General features: G+C 56.7%; 3 protein-coding genes across 9 annotated transcripts; 2 read left to right on the forward strand and 1 right to left on the reverse strand.

The window, feature by feature from the left end:
• Window positions 1-1729: 1729 nt before the first annotated feature.
• Window positions 1730-7228, forward strand: DOC2A (double C2 domain alpha). 2 transcript variants are annotated; one of them, XM_077907239.1, is made up of 11 exons: window positions 1730-1947; window positions 2624-2901; window positions 3287-3366; window positions 3589-3663; window positions 3771-3880; window positions 5381-5507; window positions 5599-5658; window positions 5735-5898; window positions 6014-6095; window positions 6172-6268; window positions 6402-7228. In XM_077907239.1, the coding sequence occupies exons 2-11, from the start codon at window positions 2637-2639 to the stop codon at window positions 6545-6547; spliced, it is 1206 nt and encodes a 401-aa protein (XP_077763365.1). In that variant the 5' UTR covers window positions 1730-1947; window positions 2624-2636; the 3' UTR covers window positions 6548-7228. The 2 variants fall into 2 exon arrangements, with proteins under 2 accessions (XP_077763365.1, XP_077763364.1); XM_077907238.1 differs by lacking the exon at window positions 1730-1947 and adding an exon at window positions 2010-2341.
• Window positions 6937-16114, reverse strand: INO80E (INO80 complex subunit E). Of its 6 annotated transcripts, XM_077907255.1 has the most exons (8): window positions 15030-16104; window positions 14804-14874; window positions 14519-14571; window positions 11974-12052; window positions 11763-11874; window positions 11269-11385; window positions 8105-8200; window positions 7375-7513 (listed from the first exon to the last, which is right to left on the reverse strand). In XM_077907255.1, the coding sequence occupies exons 1-7, from the start codon at window positions 15108-15110 to the stop codon at window positions 8129-8131; spliced, it is 585 nt and encodes a 194-aa protein (XP_077763381.1). In that variant the 5' UTR covers window positions 15111-16104; the 3' UTR covers window positions 7375-7513; window positions 8105-8128. The 6 variants fall into 6 exon arrangements, with proteins under 6 accessions (XP_077763377.1, XP_077763378.1, XP_077763376.1 ...); XM_077907251.1 differs by lacking the exon at window positions 8105-8200 and having other exon boundaries at window positions 6937-7513; window positions 14804-14955; window positions 15030-16114; XM_077907252.1 differs by lacking the exon at window positions 8105-8200 and having other exon boundaries at window positions 6937-7513; window positions 11269-11334; window positions 15030-16106.
• HIRIP3 (HIRA interacting protein 3) lies at window positions 15299-18457 on the forward strand. Its single transcript, XM_077907237.1, has 7 exons — window positions 15299-15892; window positions 15970-16090; window positions 16206-16320; window positions 16555-17537; window positions 17638-17806; window positions 17890-17988; window positions 18075-18457. The coding sequence occupies exons 1-7, from the start codon at window positions 15828-15830 to the stop codon at window positions 18236-18238; spliced, it is 1716 nt and encodes a 571-aa protein (XP_077763363.1). The 5' UTR covers window positions 15299-15827; the 3' UTR covers window positions 18239-18457.
• The last annotated feature ends 742 nt before the right edge of the window (window positions 18458-19199 follow it).

Below are 19199 nucleotides of genomic sequence, written 5' to 3' on the forward strand. Positions count from 1 at the left end.
GTTAATTGATGCTTTGAGTTTTGTCATCTGGTGGGTGATAAGTGCTATCTCAGTGTGGTCTGACTTTGCATTTCTCTCTCTTTAAAAAAAAATATTGTGGGCAGCCCGGGTGGCTCAGTGGTTTAGCACCGCCTTCGGGCCCCCCCCCCCCGGGGGGGGCATGATTCTGGAGACCCAGGATTGTCTGGTTCCCTGCATGGAGTCTGCTTCTCCCTCTCCCTGTGTCCCTCATGAATAAGTAAATAAAACCTTTTTTTTTTTTAAATGTGTACTTTTAAAAAATACAAATAACAATATTTCTATCTTAACCATTTGCAAGCATACGTACGGTTCAGTAGTGTTAACTATATTCACATTACTGTGCAACCACACTTCTCTTACTTTTAAATCACAGTACTTAGGGATGCCAACTTAGTGCTAGGCCCAGCTTGGGGCAGCCTCCATAACACTCCCAGGTGGTGGGGGAGACAGAAATGTAAGCAGGTAGAACTGAGCCTAAGGCAGGCAGCACACTGGAAGCAAGGGGGTGGGGTGGGGATGCTCCAGGAAAGGTCCTAGGAAGAGGTGACCCAGGATGACCCTGAAGAAAGGGAAGCTCTTTCAGGCAGAGGAGGTCCTATGAGCAAAGGTCCAGAGGCCTCAGGGATCCAGGTCTGTTCTAGGGACTGTAGGTAACCTTCCTGCCAACAGCCACGGAGGTGGGAGTGACGGGATGGGGATGGGAGGAGTCAGGGTCTTGGACCTAAGGGCTTGAAGGCCACTGTAGGTGCTCTGTTTTAGGGGAATGGCGGGTTTGGGGCAAAGAGCAAAGATCTGAGGCTGGAGTTTGACAGGCAGATGGCAGGGTTCAGGTGGGAAATGGCGAACTGCAAGGCTCGGAAAGAAGCCCGACGCCTCACGGGAGGGATGGAATTGGACATGGCAGAGGGTGGGGTGAGGAAGGGTGGATTCCCAAGGGAGATGCCATCCCCGAGAAGGGGACCCCGGCCCTTGGGGGCTGGCTGGACCACAGGAGAGAGGCCTGAACAGCCCCAGAGAAGAGGCGTGGGGGAAGCCACAGCCTCGGACCCGTCCCCTCCGTCAGACTGTGAGGTTCCCCAGCCCGGCTTGGCGGGGAGAGGGCCCCCCAGGGTCCCAGGCCAGCGAGCGCGAGCGGATCGGATACCGTCCCCCGGCCCACCCCGGGTGACTGCGGATCTCTAAGCCCCGCCCCTACGGATTTGGGGAGGGGAGGGCCCAACAACCTATTCCCTCCCCCGGGCGCTGTCCGTGGGGGAGGGGCGTGAGGAGGCGCGGGGGGGGGCCGGGGAGGAGGGAGGAGGCGCAGCGTCGCCATGGCAACCAGGCGGGTGGTCTGGGTCCCGCAGGCCCGGGGTGGGGGAAGCGAGGAGCCCGCAGGGGAGGGAGGCGCCGCGGGCTCGGTGCCGGGGCAGGGGCAGGGGCAGGGGCGGGGGCCCGGGGTCTCCGGGGAGTTGGGGAACACCGGGCAGTTCTCGCCGCTGCTTCTCGGTGGCGCAGGGAGCCCGTGTGTCCGCGAGTGTGTGCACGCGAAGTTCTCCGGGGTGGGTTAGTGCATGTGTGCGAGCGTGCGCACGTGGGCGCAGGCGTGTGCGCGGGAGTGCCCGTGTGTGTGTGCGTGTGTGTGTGCGCACTCGCGTGCGCCCCTAAGTGTGCCCGGCGGGCGCGGGCGGGAGAGTCCCGCCCCCTCCCCAGCCTCCGGCCGCCCCTCCCCGCCCCCCGCCGCCTGCGCCGGCTGCATCCTCGCCTCCACCTCGCTCACCCCCTCCTCCCCGCACTTTCTCCTGCTCACCCTCCCTCCCTCTCGGCTCTCACCGCCGGACTCCGCGCTCTTCTCGCTGGCCGCCCCGGGAATCGCCGGCCGCCACCGCCCAGCCCGTCCCCGCCGTCCCCCCAGTGCTTGGGCACCTGTTGGAGGCAGAGACACAGGTGCAGAGGGCTGGGCCGCCGGGGGCGTGAGGGTGAGGGCGAGCGTGCGTGTTAGCCTGTGTGCCCACGGGGTGTTTAGCTCCCTGGAGGCTGCAATTTCTGGCTCGTCTTGAATTGCCGGTCTCAGGAGGAGGCATCTGAGGCAGGGGTCCCCGCGTTGGGCTGCAGGGCGGGGGGGCCAGTCAGGCAGGCGGGCAGATCCCGCGGCTGCATGAAGGACAGTGGGCAGGGAAAGCGTAGAGGGGTGCGTGCCCCCTGGGCCAGACAAGCGCCTGGTGCAGAGGGATGGACAGTGCCTGTGGGGCTGCTTCCGAGGGAGGCAGGAGCCCAGGGGCGGAGGGCATCCCGGGATGAGGGCCAGGAGCCGGAAAGATGACACCGGGACCATCCAAAGGTATGTGGGCACGGCTGAGGTGGAGCTAGGACCTGCCTGGGGGAGTGGGCTGGCAGCCCGGCGAGGGGGGGGGAGCAAAGCAGGGGTCTGGGGGGCCCAGGCTTCCTGTCTGCCTGCGGGCTGGTACAGGCCACCTTCTCCCTTGACACCTGGGCAGGGAAGCCCGGGAGGGCCCCACCAGCTGGGGAGGTGGCCGCCTGGCCGTCTGCCAGCAGCCGGCAGGTATGAAGAATCCACCTGGGGCTCACACTCTCTGGGACCTCCCTCTCGTCCTTTTCGCAGCCAGGGGTGCTGCATGAGGGGCCGCAGGGGCGACCGCATGACCATCAACATCCAGGAGCACATGGCCATCAACGTGTGCCCCGGGCCCATCCGGCCCATCCGGCAGATCTCTGACTACTTCCCCCGCCGGGCACTGGGACCAGAAGGCGGGGGCAGAGATCTCAGGGAGGCCCCTGCTCGGCTGGCGCCCCTGGCCCTGGCCCCGCCTGCAGCCCTCCTTGGGGCCACCACACCCGAGGACGGAGCTGAGGTGGACAGTTACGACTCGGATGATACCAGTGAGTCTGGGGGCTTGGATGGAGGGCCCCGGGGCTGAATGGGGGCTTTGGGGCCCGGGGCTCTGTGGGACGCGTGTTGGGGGAGGCGGGCACTGCCGCCTCAGCTGCAGTCGGGGCGGAGATTACAGTTTCAGAAAGGCTCAATATTCAATATTTCTGCTGAGACACTCAGCCACCCACACAGCCCCAGTTGCGGCCCAGCCAGGGACCCAGACACTCGCGCACAGGCTCGCGCACAGGCTCGCAGGCTGACAGCCGCTGCCGACAGGCACACACCTTCACCCGCCAGCACCACAGGCTCCACAGCCCGCCTGCCCGGTGGTCTCTCACACGCCTGCCTTACACATCAACTCAGGACTCACGCTACCTCTTCCCTCTTTGCCAGCCGCCCTGGGCATGCTGGAGTTCGACCTTCTCTACGACCAGGCCTCCTGCACTCTGCACTGTAGTATTCTCAGGGCCAAGGTGGGCACTCCCTGCCTCCCCAGCTCTGGCCCTGTGTGCCTCCCACCCTGGGGGCGGGTTCCAGGTGTCCGGTTTGGACCTGTCCTCCTTCCCCCGACCCTTGTCCCCCAGCACCCCTCTTCTTGACTCTCCACACCCCAAGGATCCACTCTGCAGAGGGAGGGAGGGAGGCAGGCAGCAGGGCTGGGAGCTTGCAGCCCTCTTTCCTTCTGTCCTCTGCAGGGCCTCAAGCCCATGGATTTCAATGGCCTTGCTGACCCCTACGTCAAGCTGCACCTGCTGCCTGGAGCCTGCAAGGTAATAGCCTCTGACCCAGCTGGTGGGTCTGTCCCCACCCTTCCCCTGCCCTCAGGCTCTGTATGTCTGGGGGACATATATTGAGAATCTTCGTCCCCACACCTCAGGCCAATAAGCTAAAAACTAAGACTCAGAGGAACACACTGAATCCTGTCTGGAATGAGGACCTGACATACAGTGGGATCACGGATGATGATATCACCCACAAGGTGCTCAGGTGAGGGCTCCATTCTCCCTGTTCCTGAGGATTCCAGTCAGTACCTCCTCTGAGAGCTCTTTTTGGCACCTTCTTTGGTTGGTTGATCTGCTTCTCATTAAGCCCTTCTCAGATGCTCAAGAATAATCACTGGCTCCCCATTCCCTTTGGCAGGAAGCCAAAATGTTTCCCTGGCATTCCTGCCCCCCAAACATTTCCTCCTACTGCTGCTCCAGCAGAGGACGGACTTCTTCAGACTGACTTCTTCAGGCTGACCAGGTTCAATCAGCCTGACCTTTGCCTGTTATATTTCTTACACGGAAAGTGCCCCCCTCTCTTGGCCAGCCTAAATACCATTCATTCAATACTTGAGGCTGTGCCTCCTCTTGGAAGCTTTCCCTGGTCTCTGAGAGCCCTCCTCAGAGCCCCGACATGTCTGCCCCTTCTGTTGCCTGTGCCCCCCTAACATCCAGTGCTAAGGAGTGAAGGAAACGTGCTCCATCATCCCAGGAGGTGGAGCTGTGGGGGCTGTAGTCCCCGACTGGAGACCAGAGACTGGAGTGAAGGGCACCATAACCCAGGGCTTTATCTGTATTCTTGGCGATGGGGAAAGTGGGGGAGGGCTCGCATGGGGACAGGGGCATGGTCAGGGTTGTTTTGGAGGTCACCGTGCTGGTAGTGAGGCAGAAAGTCTGGCCCACCTTTCTGATGTGAGAGCATTAGGCCTGAGTAGCTGAGCACTCACGGGTGCCCAGCGCTGGGCTCTGCCTCTTTACATCTATTTCTCTTGATCCTGGCAGTTGATGGAGGTGGGTACTCCTATCTCCATTTTATGGATGGGAATTGAGGCATAGGGAGATGACTTGGCCAAGGTCACACAGGAAGCTAGTAGGTGCCAGAAGTGGAAGATAAATTCTCCCCTGTGACATAGCTTGAGTGTCACAACGGAAGCACCAGGAGCTGCAAGAAGGGATGAAGAGAACTAAAAATCATTTCTTACTCGCTGGGCTCCTGGGTCTCTCCCAGACTGGTTCCCTGCTGCATGCAGACAAGGCCAGGAGTCCCAGAGGTGTGGGGTCCTAGTGTGACTGGCCAAGGCTCCTCAAGGTGCTTCTAGCCCTTGCTCACACAATCTGACCCACACCCACCAACGTGTGCTCTGGGCACGTTGTTCAGTTGGCTCCAATTCCCAGGCTCTGAATGGAGGCTCCAGAGGGTGCTGGTGCTCGGGCTTTGTGAGGGCCTCCTGAAGGAGCAGTGCAGGTCCTGACGGACCCGGGATGGCCTGGACAGCTGGAGAGGGAGGGCCAGGGGAACAGGGCAAATCACAGCGTCCTTCTCACTCCTCCTCAGCTCCAGGCCCGGTGCCCACCACACAGCCCGTGAGACAGGTGAGGCGTAGAGTGTTTGGGGCAGAGCTAGGATAGGCTTCAGGTGCTGAGTTCAGTTGGAGGACCTTTCTCCCACAGGGGAGCAGGCTCAGGCATGCCAGGGGGCCCTGACCCTATAATTCCCCGCCAGGATCTCCGTCTGTGATGAGGATAAGCTGAGCCACAATGAATTCATCGGGGAGATCCGAGTACCCCTCCGCCGCCTCAAGCCTTCACAGAAGAAACATTTTAACATTTGCCTTGAGCGCCAGGTCCCGGTCTGTGTGAGGCCGGTGGGGTGCTGCAGGTGGGGTGGGGGGGCAGCCCCAGGGAGACCAGGTTTCCAGAATCTTCTCTTCACCTCCTCAGTTGGCTTCACCATCCTCCATGTCAGCGGCCCTGAGGGGCATCTCCTGTTACCTGAAGGAGGTGAGGTACCTCAGAGGGACCACATCTGGGTGGGAGGTGGCAAGGATGCAGGCTGACCCCTAAGTCTGCCCCACAGCTGGAGCAAGCCGAGCAGGGCCCTGGGCTGCTGGAAGAGCGTGGGCGCATCCTACTGAGTCTCAGCTACAGCTCTCGGCGCCGGGGGCTGCTGGTGGGCATTGTGCGCTGTGCCCACCTGGCTGCCATGGATGTCAATGGCTACTCCGACCCCTACGTCAAGACGTGAGCCCATCCTCCCTCTTTCCTCCCCCTCCCCCCAGCCTGACCTCTGCACCATCTTCCTCTGGGGCCTGATCTGTCCCTAACTGCCCCACTCCACTACCCCGCCCCCCCGCAGGTACTTGAGGCCTGATGTGGATAAGAAATCCAAGCACAAAACGTGTGTGAAGAAGAAGACTCTCAATCCGGAATTTAATGAGGTAAGCAAGGCAGGGCCCAGAAATTGAGGGGTGCTGGGGGCAGGGCCTCATGGAAGCTATGGCTGTTCCACCTCAGGACTTCTTCTATGAGATGGAGCTCTCTGTTCTGGCCACCAAGACTCTGGAAGTCACAGTCTGGGACTATGACATTGGAAAATCCAATGACTTCATCGGTGAGGGAGGAGCCTGCCTGCTGGGTGGTGCTGATGGATGGGGGGTGGGTGGTGTTGTTGGAGGGGGTTGGAGGGGTGGGCATATTGGCAGTGAGATGGGCCCCGATTTTGCCCACCCCTTCCTCCTTCCCAGGTGGCGTGTCCCTGGGGCCTGGGGCCCGGGGCGAGGCCCGGAAGCACTGGAGCGACTGTCTGCAGCAGCCGGACGCAGCCCTGGAACGCTGGCACACCCTGACCAGCGAGCTGCCCCCAGCGGCTGGGGCCCTGCCCTCAGCCTGAGTGGGACCGCACCTGCCCTGCACAGGCCCCTCGGGCCGGGTCCAGTACCCAACCTTCGCACGAGTGTGTTGCACGTTTACACGGGGTAGATGCCCCGCCCCCACTACCTGTCTTATTTTGTGAGAGTCCGCGTAACCGTGGGTCTGTCTTCTCGTGAGGGACCGTGGAGATCTATATTCACATATGCAAACTTCCTCCTGCCTGACTGCTACCATGCAAATATGCAAACACCCATCCTGTGCACGCCCGCAGGGGGCTGCTGGCTCCTCTCCTGCCTCTCCAGGCTGCCCCGTCCCCCTCAGCCCACAGGGAGGAGGTCGGATTAGGAGGGGTTCGGAGGAGGAGAATGTTTCCAAAAGAGAGAAGGACAAAAAAAACAAAAACAAAAAAAAGAGCCACTCCTTTAATACAGAATCTTCGTTAAAAACCAACCAACCTAGCCCTGTACAGCTGCCCTTTTGAATGGGGGGACCACTATGCGGTCTCCGCCTCTCTGAGAGGCGGCAGATGCTCCTGGCCACTCATTTAACTAACTGTCCCCTGGATGGGGCCCAGATGGGAGGGCCCCCCTCCCCAGTGGGGACCCACCTTCCAGGGGACATTCGTGCATGTTTACGCCTTTTCTGATTGTGTCAGTGGCCGCGGCATGGCAACTGGGCGTCAATAAACGTCTCTGCGGAAGCTGGGGGGCTTGTGTGTGCTGGTATCGGGCGAGGGGCAGGGGCTCAGCCACAGGGGGGCGGGTCACTCCGGGATGTCGATCACCAGGTCATCGTCCCCATCCAGGGCATCGTCCCCGCTGCCCGCGTCGCTGAACATCTGCCGAGGGACGGCGCTCAGGATGGTTGGCGGGGGCATCTTGGGTGGAGGCAGTGGGGCCAGGGCTGCCCCCACCCCAGCCCCGGAACCCCGGCCCGGGAAGGTCAGCGGCCCTCCCACAGGGCAGTCGGGGGGTCCCACCGCCATCTGCAGCAGGGGGAAGAAACACAGGGAGGGCTTGTCAGGGAGGCACTGGACCTCCAGAAGGCTGGTGGGGCCTCTGCAGGCAGTTCTGGGGGCAAGGAGGGGGCAAAGGCTCATGCCGGGGGAGTGGACACAGCTGAGCCAGCCAGTGCTGGAATTGGGGGGGCCTGCCTCACCTTAGCCCCTGGAGTCTCAACCCAGCAAGTGCCTGCAGGTGAGGGGTAGTGATGGAGGCAGTGATGAGGGTGGTGGTGGTGGTGGTGGTGGTGGTGGTGGTGGTGGGAGTCTTATGGGAACCAGGAGAAGGCCAGGCCCTGCCCTCTCCAGGGATGCACCTTGGCTGCCCCTGTGATAGCACTTAGAGCCAGTCAGAGGCAGCCTGCAGCGCCTGCCGGCCCGCCCCTGGGCACCTCAGACCCCATTTGGCAGCACTGGCCTCATCTCCCTCCTACTTTGGGACTCACTGGTTAGGTGGAGGGGGTCCTAGGTCTTCGCCCCCCGCCGTGTGAGGCTACTACCTCTTAAACCTTGGACGGGCCCCTCTTTGGGATCCCCGCAGCCACTGGCCTGGGCCAGGCCCTCCTCTCAGCTCACCTGGGCTACCACGGTACCAGCCTCCTAACTGGACTCCCTGCCTTCAGCCTCTCCCAGAGCCAGTTCCTCCTCCACACTGCAGCCAGAGTGAGCTCTCTAAAACACAAACCTGAGCACGTCATTCCTCTACTCAAGGGACAGGCGGTAAGGAGTGCCTGAGAATAGGCCAGTCCCTCCATCTCAAGTGTCCTTTTCTATTTACCAAATGTCCTGCTGTGTCCTCTGAGGCTGGGGAGTGTCCTCTGTCCTGCCCAAGCATCTGGCCCCTGCCCCCTGCCAGGAGTTCTCCCCACAGAGAGCTCTGTGGGCACAACTGTGAGCACCTGCTATGTGCTGGGTGATGTCCATTCCTGATCTCTGACCATTCTGACTGCCCTGAGGCGGGGTGGGGGTGGTCAGAGGTGGAACCTGAGACTTGCAAATGGAGACTTTCTAGGCACAGGCCCACGGGTGCCCTCCCCGGCCCCCCCAGAGCAGTGTCCCATCTGGCCCCAGGTGGGGGTGGCAGGAGCGCTTGTGTGCCTTTACAGTGGCCCTGGGATTGCTTTCACTCCATCGGCCCTCATGGCTGATTTCTGCCTCTTCAGGAGCTCCCAGGCCTGCTGTTGTCCTGGGAGGGGGTGTCAGAGTGGGCTTGTCTCTCCTGGTCAAGGGTTCAGGGTACAGGAGTTGCCCAGGACTGGTGACAGACAGGAGGCCCAGCATCGTGAGGACAGCCTCCCCCTCCTCTGGCTGCCACCTTTCCATCCCATCCTAGTCCCTACGTCCCACCTCTGCACAGTCTTCCTCAGTGGCCTCTGGGACTGAGAGCAGCTCCTGTTTATACACAGCTTACTAGGGACCAGGCACTGGGCTATGTGTTTCCTCTCTCTTGACTCATGTTATCCTACAGTGAGCCCCACCCCCCACCCTGAACGAAAAAGCAAGCCAGGGCTCAGAGGGTGAAATGACTTGCCCAAGGTCACATGGGGAGCTCGTGGAAGAGCCAGGACTCAAACCCACTCTGTCTGACTGGGGCCCAGGCTCTTACCTGACCTGTTCCCATCTTCACGGCTGTCCCTTGTCTCCTCAGACTAATCCGGAAATTTCAGTTACTCCTACCCCTATACAGGACATCCTGGCTCCAGGCACCCAGGCCTTCTGTGATCCCACCTCACCTGACGTTTTTTTCTGATGTCCTCCTTTCTCACTCCTGCATCAGCCTCAACAATACTTCTGTGACATCCTTGTGTTCCTTCCACTCTTGCTCAGCCTGCAATTTCCAAATCTCACTTCTCCTGGCCTCAAATGTTACCTCTTCTTTGAGGCCTTCTTAGATTTACCCCCTCCACCATAGCAGCTGATCCGGGGCCCTCTCTCAACCAATCTTCTCTCTCCTCTATGGTCACTTCTCAGCTCCCCATCACCTCTATGTCAGGACCCTGCAACTCAGAAAACCTCACTCATGCTACACCTCTACCCATCTGCTCAGGTTTCACTGACCCTTGCCTTCTATACCATCCTGCTCTACAGGCCAAAAGCAAAACTCCTGCCAAGGAGAGCGCAGGGCTAGCATTATCACCCATTATCTACCCACTTTTCACGCTCAAGGGCCAAGGTCACATATAGAGTAAGAGGGGGAGCTGGGATCTGAGCTCCAGAACCCACACTCCTAACTACCACAAACGTGACCTCCTACTTTGCTTTTGGCTCCAGTGCCTTGTGTTTATAATCTACCCAATTTGAAAGCTGTCTTGTCTAGTCCCAATTCCACTTTGACTCAGAGTTGGAAGGGCAATGTGCTTTCTGTGTCCTCATTGCTCCTGGGGCTCATTCCTTCTCCATGTACGATCTCCCCCAACAATCACACCCGCCTCCATGCTGAGGATTTCAAAACGTGCACCCCACGAGCCCCAGGCTCACGTTCTCCTGTTGTCTCACTGGCATTTCCAGACAGCATCTCAGTATGTCCAAACTCCGTCTTCCCTTGCAGAGCTGCTCCTCCCAGACCTCCCTGTCTCAGAGAAAGGCTAATACACTTTTTCAGTTGCTTGGCCCCCAAACCCTGGCTTTGCTGGTCTTCCCACTGCTCCCATCTTCGAAACTGATCTGCCAGCTACTTTTCAGCAGTTCTAGTTGCTTCACTGCAGGACCTTCCTCAGAGGCCTCCCCACTTCCATCCTGACCCAGCCCTCCTCAGTCTATTCACACAGCAGGGAATCCCATAAATCTGAGTCGACTCCCCTCTGCCCAACCTTTTGCAATGGCTCCCTGTTTCTTTCAGGGTACAAGCAGCCTTTACAACACTGGGGAGGCTCTTCATGATCTTGTCCCTTGGTTATTTCTCTGATCTGTTCACCCCACCACCCACCCCTCCCTTCCCTCTAGCCACGCTGGCCTCCTTCCTGGTCCTTGAACAAGGCAAACACACACCTTCCTCAGGGCCTTTGCATTGCTTGTTCTCCCCGAAACACTTGCTCAGAGAGCCACGTAGTTGGTTCTCATTTCTTTTAAGCCTCTGACCAAATAACATCCTAGATCCTAGATCCACCCATAAGTACCAGCCCCCATCTACTCTGGAGCTTCCCATCTCTCTAACTGGCCCCATTTCTAGGCATTGACACCTACTTATCTTGTGTATTTTCCACTCTCTTGCTAGAATGGGAGCTCTGTGAAGGTGGGGATTTTTGTGTTTTGTTCACTATTGCATCTCTCTGCATCTCCTAGAACAGTGCCTGGTACATAGTAGGTGCTAAAGAAACACTTGTTACACATGGTTTGATTGCTCATTTACAGATGCAGAACTGGACCTGGCGGGTCAGAGAGACCTGCTCAAGGTCATGTGGTTTTTAACTAGTGCAGCCTTGACAGGAGTCCACGTCCCATAGCTCCACCCGTTCTAAGGCTGCCTGGCATCACAGGATACCTGGGAACAAGGAGCGTGGCCCCCACTCTGAGCGTCCCAAGCAAGGTTGGTCCTGTCCCTCATTTTTCTCCACATCAAGCCTGTGGACTAGGACTTCTCTGATCCACCCCTCAGTGCCTAGCCCTAGGCTGGGCCCCCAGCAGCCCCAAATCAATCCTTAGAATTTCCTGGACAGGCCCCAGCCCCTGTCTTGAGCCTCCCTTGCATGGCTGTCCTCCTGCCGTTCTGGCCCCTCCCTAACATCCCCCAATCAGGGTACCTTGAGTTTCCGGGGCAGGCGGGGCCGTTTCTCCCGCTTGGGCCTCAGGGGGCTGGGCTCGGGCAGCTGCAGGGCCAGGTAGTCAGAAGGGAATGGGGGGTAGGGGGGGGAAGCCAGCTGCAGGCAGGAGTGGGGGGATGGAGATGGGAAATGGAGTAGATGGGGTGGGGGAGAGGGAAGAAACGCAAACAGGAGGAGGAATGGAAAAACAAGAGGTGGTGATGAGTGTGGCTCCCGAGAACAGAAGGGGAAGGGACAGCAGCAGGACTGTGTCCTGAGCTCTGCTCTCCTCAGCCGCGCCTGTCCCCCATTCCTAAGCCAGAGAGAAGTGGGCAGCCCCGACCTCACACCCCTCCAATGGAGGCTTGCTGGCCACACCCAGACAGATGTCCCCAGAGTTGGGCTGGCCTTCCCCTGAGGCCCATCTGGCCAACAATGCCCACCTTACTCCCAGGTGGCTCAGTTACCACTTCCCACCCATGACCGCAACTCACCGAGCTCAGGTACGGGGAGGGGGCCGTGGAGGCCTGAAGGGGAAACCCCGTTGAAGGAGGCAGGGAGAGACTGGAGGGGGAGGGGGCACCCCCCAGCGGAGGGCTTCTCTTCCTGGAGAAAGGATAGGAGAGGGGGACGGTCAGAGGCAGCCAGACGCCCGGGTGTCCACTCCCACTCCACCCCTAGAGAAGAAGGTTGGCTTCTTCTCACCTCTTGGGGGCTGGCGTGTCCGACAGCTTGGGTGTTCCCTCTGTCTCGCTGTTATCTGAAGATGCAGTGGCATCTGAGTCTGTGAGACGGGAGGGCTGGTCAGAGGGAGGGTGGGGGGCTCTACCTTACCTCAGAGAAGTAGAGTCTCAACTCTACAGAAGGGCCCCGGGGACTCTGACTCCCTAGTTGGCACATATGTGCTATTCTGGGGGAGGCTCACAGCTTCACCAGCTTCATAAAACATCCTTTTCAACTGACTTCCTGCCTGGACTCCTCCATCGTAACATGTCTGTCAAGCACTTAACTTTGTGCCAGGCTCTGCAGGAGTGCTCTGGTTCACCACCGCTCCTGTGTTCATAACTAGCCAAGGAGGAAGGTGAGGGCATCACGTTCTCTTTCCTGATGAGTTCATTGAGGCCCAGAGAGTAAGGTGAGGAGCTGGGACTTAAACCCACATCTCTGACTCCTTGACCGTCTCCTAAGCAACCTTCAGCTACTGCCTCTGTTGCACTTCCCACATCCCGAGTCCTGTTCATCTACCTTCATCTCTCTCCTATCTTTATCCTCGTTCCAACTACCACCAGGTCAGGTCATCACCACATCAAAATCACCAGCTCAGCAATCTCACTTCTCCTGCCATCCACGGTCTACTCCAACTCCAGAATGATCTAAATGTAAAGCTAATCACAGCCTTCCTGGTGACATCCTCTACAGCCTGCAAGTATGTGGAGTGCTTCTTAATCTGGCCTCAACCTACCTTTCTGGTCTTCCAACCAAACTGTACTCTTCCTTCACATCATGCCCAACTATTTCCTCTAAAAAGACAGTGAACTCCCAGTTATGCATTTCTACCAAGAAGGCCCATTGTTCATTTAACAAATAACTAGTACCTGGGGTAAATGCCACCCCATTTCTCTGCTCAGATCCTTTAAGAAGCAAATTAACCACCACGATTCTGAGAAGTCTTCCATAATCCCTCAGGCTCAGTTACTTGCTAGCTTTCCCTAAAACTCAACTCTCACTTGTCAGGGCTCTCCTCACACTGCGCTAAGATGTGTCATGTGTGGGTGTCTCCCTGACCAGACTGTGGGCTTTTCCAGGATACAAGTGGTGGCTTCCGTCCCTGGCTCTCTCTCACTCTTCAGATTTATCCCACTCTGATCATGAACATGCTGTTTTTCTCATGGCTCCTGTCCTAAAGACCCCCTCCAGCAGGAAGATACCTGGAAGACCTCAGGGAAGGAATAGGCAGGCAATGAAAAACAAGAGTATGAGCCAAATGATTGGTCTCAACCTACATAAGCTGGCTCCTGCCTATTTCTCTGACTTCATCCATCATCTACCATCCCTATCGTACATAGACTAATGGCCATTGTGTGTTCCAATAAAACATTATTTACAAAAACAGGTATCCTGGCTGGCTGCTGGCTGCTGACCCTGACTCCACATCAGTGTTTAAAGGCACCACAGAGAGAGATTTGTATGCGCCATGGGTTATAAGGAACCCACGCTGGAACAGGACCACCAAAGTCTATCTTAGCACTTTTTCAAACTGTGGGTCTTGATCCATTGGTGGGGCATGAAGTCAATGTATTGGTTTGCAACCAACATTATAAATTTAAAAAAAAAGGAAAAAGCGGTCTAAAAACCATCAGAACTAATTATGTATGACTTAACATTGTTTCATTAAATTGTCTTGTAAGTATGTATGTATTCGGGGACTTGGTCTGACATAATAAGCAGGGCTCAAAACACAGTTTGGAAACATGCTTTACATGCTTCAGCCCTTCTGCCCTTCAGGCAACCTGACCCATTTTTACCTCAGGGCATTTGCCTCTGTCATTCCCCCTGCCTAGTAATCTTTCACTTGTATCTTCACAAGACTGGTTTCTGCTTCTTATTTAGATCCCAGCTCAAACACTACTTCCTGAGAAAGGCTTTTCTTGAGCACTCTATTGATGCTGCCTTTATCTGCTTTTGCATGGTCTGCAAACTAAGAATGGGTTTTACGTTTTTAAAGGGTTTGGGGTGGGGGTAGACTCAAAGAAAAAATACTACATATGACATGTGAAAATTTCAGGAAATTCACATTTCAGTATCCATAAATAAAGTTTTATTGAAACACATCCATGCTTGTTTACTTAACGTATCACCTGTGGCTACTTTTGCACTACGACAGCAGAACTGGGCAGTTGCAACAGTTCTGCAAAGCCTGAAATATTTTTTACCTGGCCATTTACAGAAAAAGTTTATCAACTCCTGTTCTACTCCAATCACCACCATACAACCCTGATTTTCCTTTCAAATCTAAACTCCTAGTTTCTCTGCTTTCCTGTTACTCCCAGCCAGAATGAATATTCCACTGTATCCTCTGTGCAAAGCAATAAATGCTTGAGGGAAAGAATGGTAGAGGTGAAGAACAAGCAATAGATTTAAGAACCACTGGAGATGTTATGAGCCTCCGAAGCCTATAAGGAAGGGCCCAGGAAGCTTGCTGAACTGCTAGGAGCCACATCCTCCACCAATTTTTCATGACCTTGCTCACCAGAGGAATCTTCATCCACGTTCTCGTACTGCAGAAGTCGGTCTAGGAGGAAACTAGGGTAAGAGGCAGGGAGAACAAGAGTGTTTATTCCCATCTCAGCAATGTTCTCCTGTACCCTGTCCCTTCTAGCTGGCCCGCTGGATCCCCATATCAGCCCCGAGCCAGGCGCCATGCATTCGTGGCCCACTTCCAAGGATGGGATCCGAATGCAGATCCACAGGAGCCACAACACCCGCAGGAATGCAGCCCTCCCGCCTCCCCACCCCCACCCCCACCGTGTCCCACCTCTTATCCCGGGACACCTTCAGCAACTTCCTCTGCGCCTTCCTCAGCTCCTCCTGGAAGCACTCGTGTTCCTGTGTCACAGGCAAGGTGGACGCTGAGCCAACAGCCATCCGTAAAGGGGCCGGGAACCCGGCGACAGCTCACTCCGCTCCCTTTACACGTGGGTAAACTGAGGTTCTACAAGCGCCAGGCCTCAACCCCCACAACCTCCCACCCCAGCACTCACGTAGATGAGGAACTTGAGCTTCCGCTTCAGGTTCCGGTATTTTTTCTTGTAGTCCACTTCGCCGTCCGCCGGCCCGTTCATGACCTGCTCCGGGAGCAGTGCCCCGCAGGAGTCGGGCGTCCCGCTACCCGGAGCCTGCACAGCCCGGCCTCTCACGCCTCCACTTCCGGAGACTCCGTAAGGCTGTGTCCGCCGGGACTACAACTCCCGGCGTACCCCGCGCCCAAGGATCTTAACCACAGGGGCTGCCCTGCTAGGAACACCGGAAAAAGAACGTTGCTTCCAGGGGCTGCGCTGAAGATGGTGTCGCATCGACGCGATGATGTCATAAAGATGGCGGACGCCGGAGGCACCTTTGCCGATTCTGGTTGTGCTTAGCAAATCGCAAGCCACAAGACTTTCCCCCAGGGACTCCTAGTCTTCAGGCGAGGATATCCTTTTTCATCTGTCTTTCGAAATCGCAGCGGCCTAACTTAGTGCCCGTGACCACGGACGGAAGCAGTGTCGCGGGTTGATTACGTTACACCCAAAGGCTACAGGCGACAAGTCGGTTTCTAATGAGAACTTTAAAAAACGATTGATTCTAAGAAAAGGAAGGAGCCGCGAGACTCTCCAATTACCTGGGGCAAGCAAGTTTTGTCTGGCAAGGTTCTCGGTCCAAGCGACCAGCCACCGACCCCCCAACGGTCCCTCTCCTCACGGCGCCACGACCGTAGGAGTGCGCAAGCTCCTGTCAAACGCGGTGACGGAGGCCGAGAAGAAAAAAAGGCGGGAGCCACCAATTCCAGGTGGAGCAAAATGGCGCGGGAGAACGAGATGCAGGAGTTCATCTGTAGCTTTTTCCGAGGCCGCCCGGACCTCAGGTGCACTAGAGGCTAGAGTTGGGGTTGGAAAGGGCAGGGGCGGGACGGGGACTCCGTTTTGACACCTGTCTCCGCAGCACGCTCACGCACTCCATCGTGCGGCGGAGGTTCTTGGCTCACGCGGGCCGCGACCACCTGGAACCCGACGAGAAGCAGGCGTTGAAGCGGCTAGTGGAAAAGGAGCTGCTGAAGGTGCAGGTGTGCACGGAGTCTGGGCCACGGGAGGCGGGGTTTGTTGCCGAGGAGGAGGGGATCTGGGAGGGGCTAGGGAACGACACTTTGATACACGTTTTGCCCTCTCGCGCATGCACAGGTGGATGAAGCAGGTGCCAGGGAAGAGAAGGTAGATCTTGCCAAGAAGGCAAAGAGACCTCCCACCACGAGCAGTGGCCCCCAGAGGAAAAGGTTCCGTTTCAATTCGGAGTCAGGTTAGTGCCTTCTGCATAATTGGTTCATTCAAAAAGCATTTACCGTGTATGTATTATACCAAGGCATTAGAGATCGGCAGGAGGCCAGTGAGTCAGGAATCGGTCACAGGGGTTTGAATGATTGGTAGCTGTTTCCTGTTGCCCCTCTCCATCTGTCAGAGGCAACCAATCCCAAGTGGAGGGAGAAGGGACAGGAGGAACCCATCCCAACCTTCTTCTCTTTCCACATTCCAGAGCCCAGTTCTGCAGCCTCCAGTCCAGACTGCTTTGGCCCCACAGCAGAGAATGAGATGGTGGCAGCAGAAGTCAGTCCAACTGAGGAGAGTCCAAAGCCAGCTTCAAAGAAAGCAGTTGAGGAGAGTAGTGATAAAGAAGAACAGCAGAGGGGCCTGACTGCAAAGACTGGATTAGAGGTGGAGAAGGAGAGCAGTGAGGAGGAAGAGGGCTCTGCCAGAACAAGTAAGGTCTCCAAGGAACAGAGCGAGGAAGAGGAGGAGGAGGAATCTAAAGGCAGGATTAGGAAGAAACCAGTGACAAAGAATAAGCAGGCACCAAGCAAAACTTCAGCCAGTAGGAAGCAGGCAAGGGAGGAGAGTGAGGACAGTGAGAAGGAACCTACCCAGAGGACAAGAAAGGCAGAGGGAAAGAAAGGTACTAAAAGCCACCAGGAAAGTGAAAAGGATAGTGAGGAGGAGGACACCCTAGCCAAGAAGAAAGACAACAGAGAGGAAGAGGAGCATTGGAAAGCTGGAGCCGGGAGCAATGGAGGGAATAAGTCAGCGTGGGAGGAGAGGAGCTGTAAGCAGAAAAGCAGGGCAGCAAGACTGCTGGGAGACTCAAGGGACAGAGAGGAAGAAAAGGAAAAAGCAGAGACAAGTAGTGGAGATAACAGCGGGGGAGATGAAGAGTCCCTAGTGCAGAGAAAGAGAAAGGATAGGACCCCACGGAAGGGTGGGAAAAGGCAGAGTGGAAGCAGCGAGGATGAGGAAGACAGCTGGAGAAAGGTGAAACCAACTACTGAAGGCCCTGGAAAGACAGTAGAAGTGGGCAGTATCGGTGAGGCGAGTGACTCGGAGAGGGAGGTGAGTGACAGTGAGGCAGGGGATAGCCCTAAGCGGGAGACGGAGAATCAGTCTTCCAAGAAGAGCTCCAGAAAGGGCAGGACCCGAAGCTCCTCCTCTTCCACAGATGGCAGTCCGGAACCCAAAGGCAGGAAGGTGAGGGTAAAGATAGTGTGGGAGGCCACCTTCAGGGAAGAGGGAGACCCTGACTCAGACCCTGAAGGTTTGGCCTGCAGCTGCCATCTCTCCTTGCCAGGCTGGCTCTGGTCGCCGTGGTGAGGACCACCCAGCTGTGACGAGGCTAAAGCGCTACATTCGGGCCTGTGGTGCCTATCGCAACTACAAGAAGTTGTTGGGCCCCTGCCGCTCACACAAGGAGCGTGTCAGTGTCCTCCGGGCAGAGCTGGAAGCCCTGGGCATGAAGGGTGAGGCCAGGTGTGCCCTGGGGGCTGCAGGAGAGGGCCTGGGCTGCTGGGGAAAAGAGGATCACCAATGTCTTTTGCCCCAGGTAACCCTTCCTTAGAGAAGTGCCGGGCCCTGAAAGAGCGGCGGGAGGAGGCAGCTGAGGTGGCCTCCTTGGACATTACCAACATCATCAGCGGTTCAGGTGAGGATTTCCTCCCACTCCCCAAGAGATGGGGCTTAGATTTTCTCAGACAACTGATCTCCCGCTTTTCCTGCCCTCCAACCCAGGCCGGCCACGCAGACGTACAGCTTGGAACCCGTCAGGAGAAGCTGACCCCCCAGGGGAGCTATACCGCCGGACTTTGGGCTCAGATGATGAGCAGCCCCGTGTCCCACCCCCGGATTGGTCACATATGCGTGGCATCATCAGCAGTGATGGAGAGAGTAACTGAACTCCTCCCGTTCCAAGAGGCTTTCCACTTGTAGAAGGCAGATATGGCACTTGCACCCCCCTGCCCCCATTCCAATCTTTGCCTGCAAAGCAGAAACAGCTTTCTTCAAAGACTTTGCAGCCCCCACGGACACAAGTTATTGGGATCCTAATTCTCGTTAGTTTAAGTTGTTTGCAGGAGTTTATTTTTTAAGCCTCAATAAAGGAGTTGTTTTAATCACTTCGCCAAAACTGGTCCCCACTTGGGGCGCCTGGCTGGCTCAGATGGAGGAGCATGTGGCTGTTGATCTAGGGGTTGTGAGTTTGAGGTGTAGATTACTTAAAAACCCAAACAACAAAAACCTCGTCTCCATTCTCACTCCCTGTACTTTGAGCCAGGAAGGTGAAGAAGGTGGCCAGTGTCCCCACCCAGTCTGGCTCCATTTCCCCCAGGTTTTCCAAATGAAGTCCCAGCCTCCAGCCCCTGCCATCCAGTCTGCCACTAGGTTCTATCAGAGAAGAGTGTGGCTCCTACCCACTTCCTTTCACCCTGACCAGCAGGGTTCATCATCATCCTGCTTTTAAGCTGTGTTATAACCTGATGCCTAGCTGGGAGGAGGGTGTGAATAACTGGCCTTAAGAAAAATGTGAAAAACAATGAAATAACTTGGGGACAGCTGGTGTTTACGTCTTCTTTCTCTCCCCTTCTGGAAACAGCCACTTAGTCCCTGGGCCAATTCTTTCGCCTTAAAGGGGTGGGTACAGGTTGTAGACCTGACCAATCCAAGTACCCCAGGCCTCTGGCTTCAGACTGAGCCAATGAAGTCACTTTAGGACTTTGCTGGCATTCTTGCTGTTGAGGCTGCTGCTAAGATGTAGGCTTAGAGCTGCCAGGAGCCTATGTGTGAGGTGAACCTTCTGAAAATGTTTGAAGTCAAAGCAAAGGGAAGTAGAGGCCAAAAACCTGATGAATTCCTTTAAAG

This window comes from Canis aureus, chromosome 8 (genome assembly GCF_053574225.1).
Source record: "Canis aureus isolate CA01 chromosome 8, VMU_Caureus_v.1.0, whole genome shotgun sequence".
Lineage (NCBI taxonomy): Eukaryota > Metazoa > Chordata > Mammalia > Carnivora > Canidae > Canis > Canis aureus.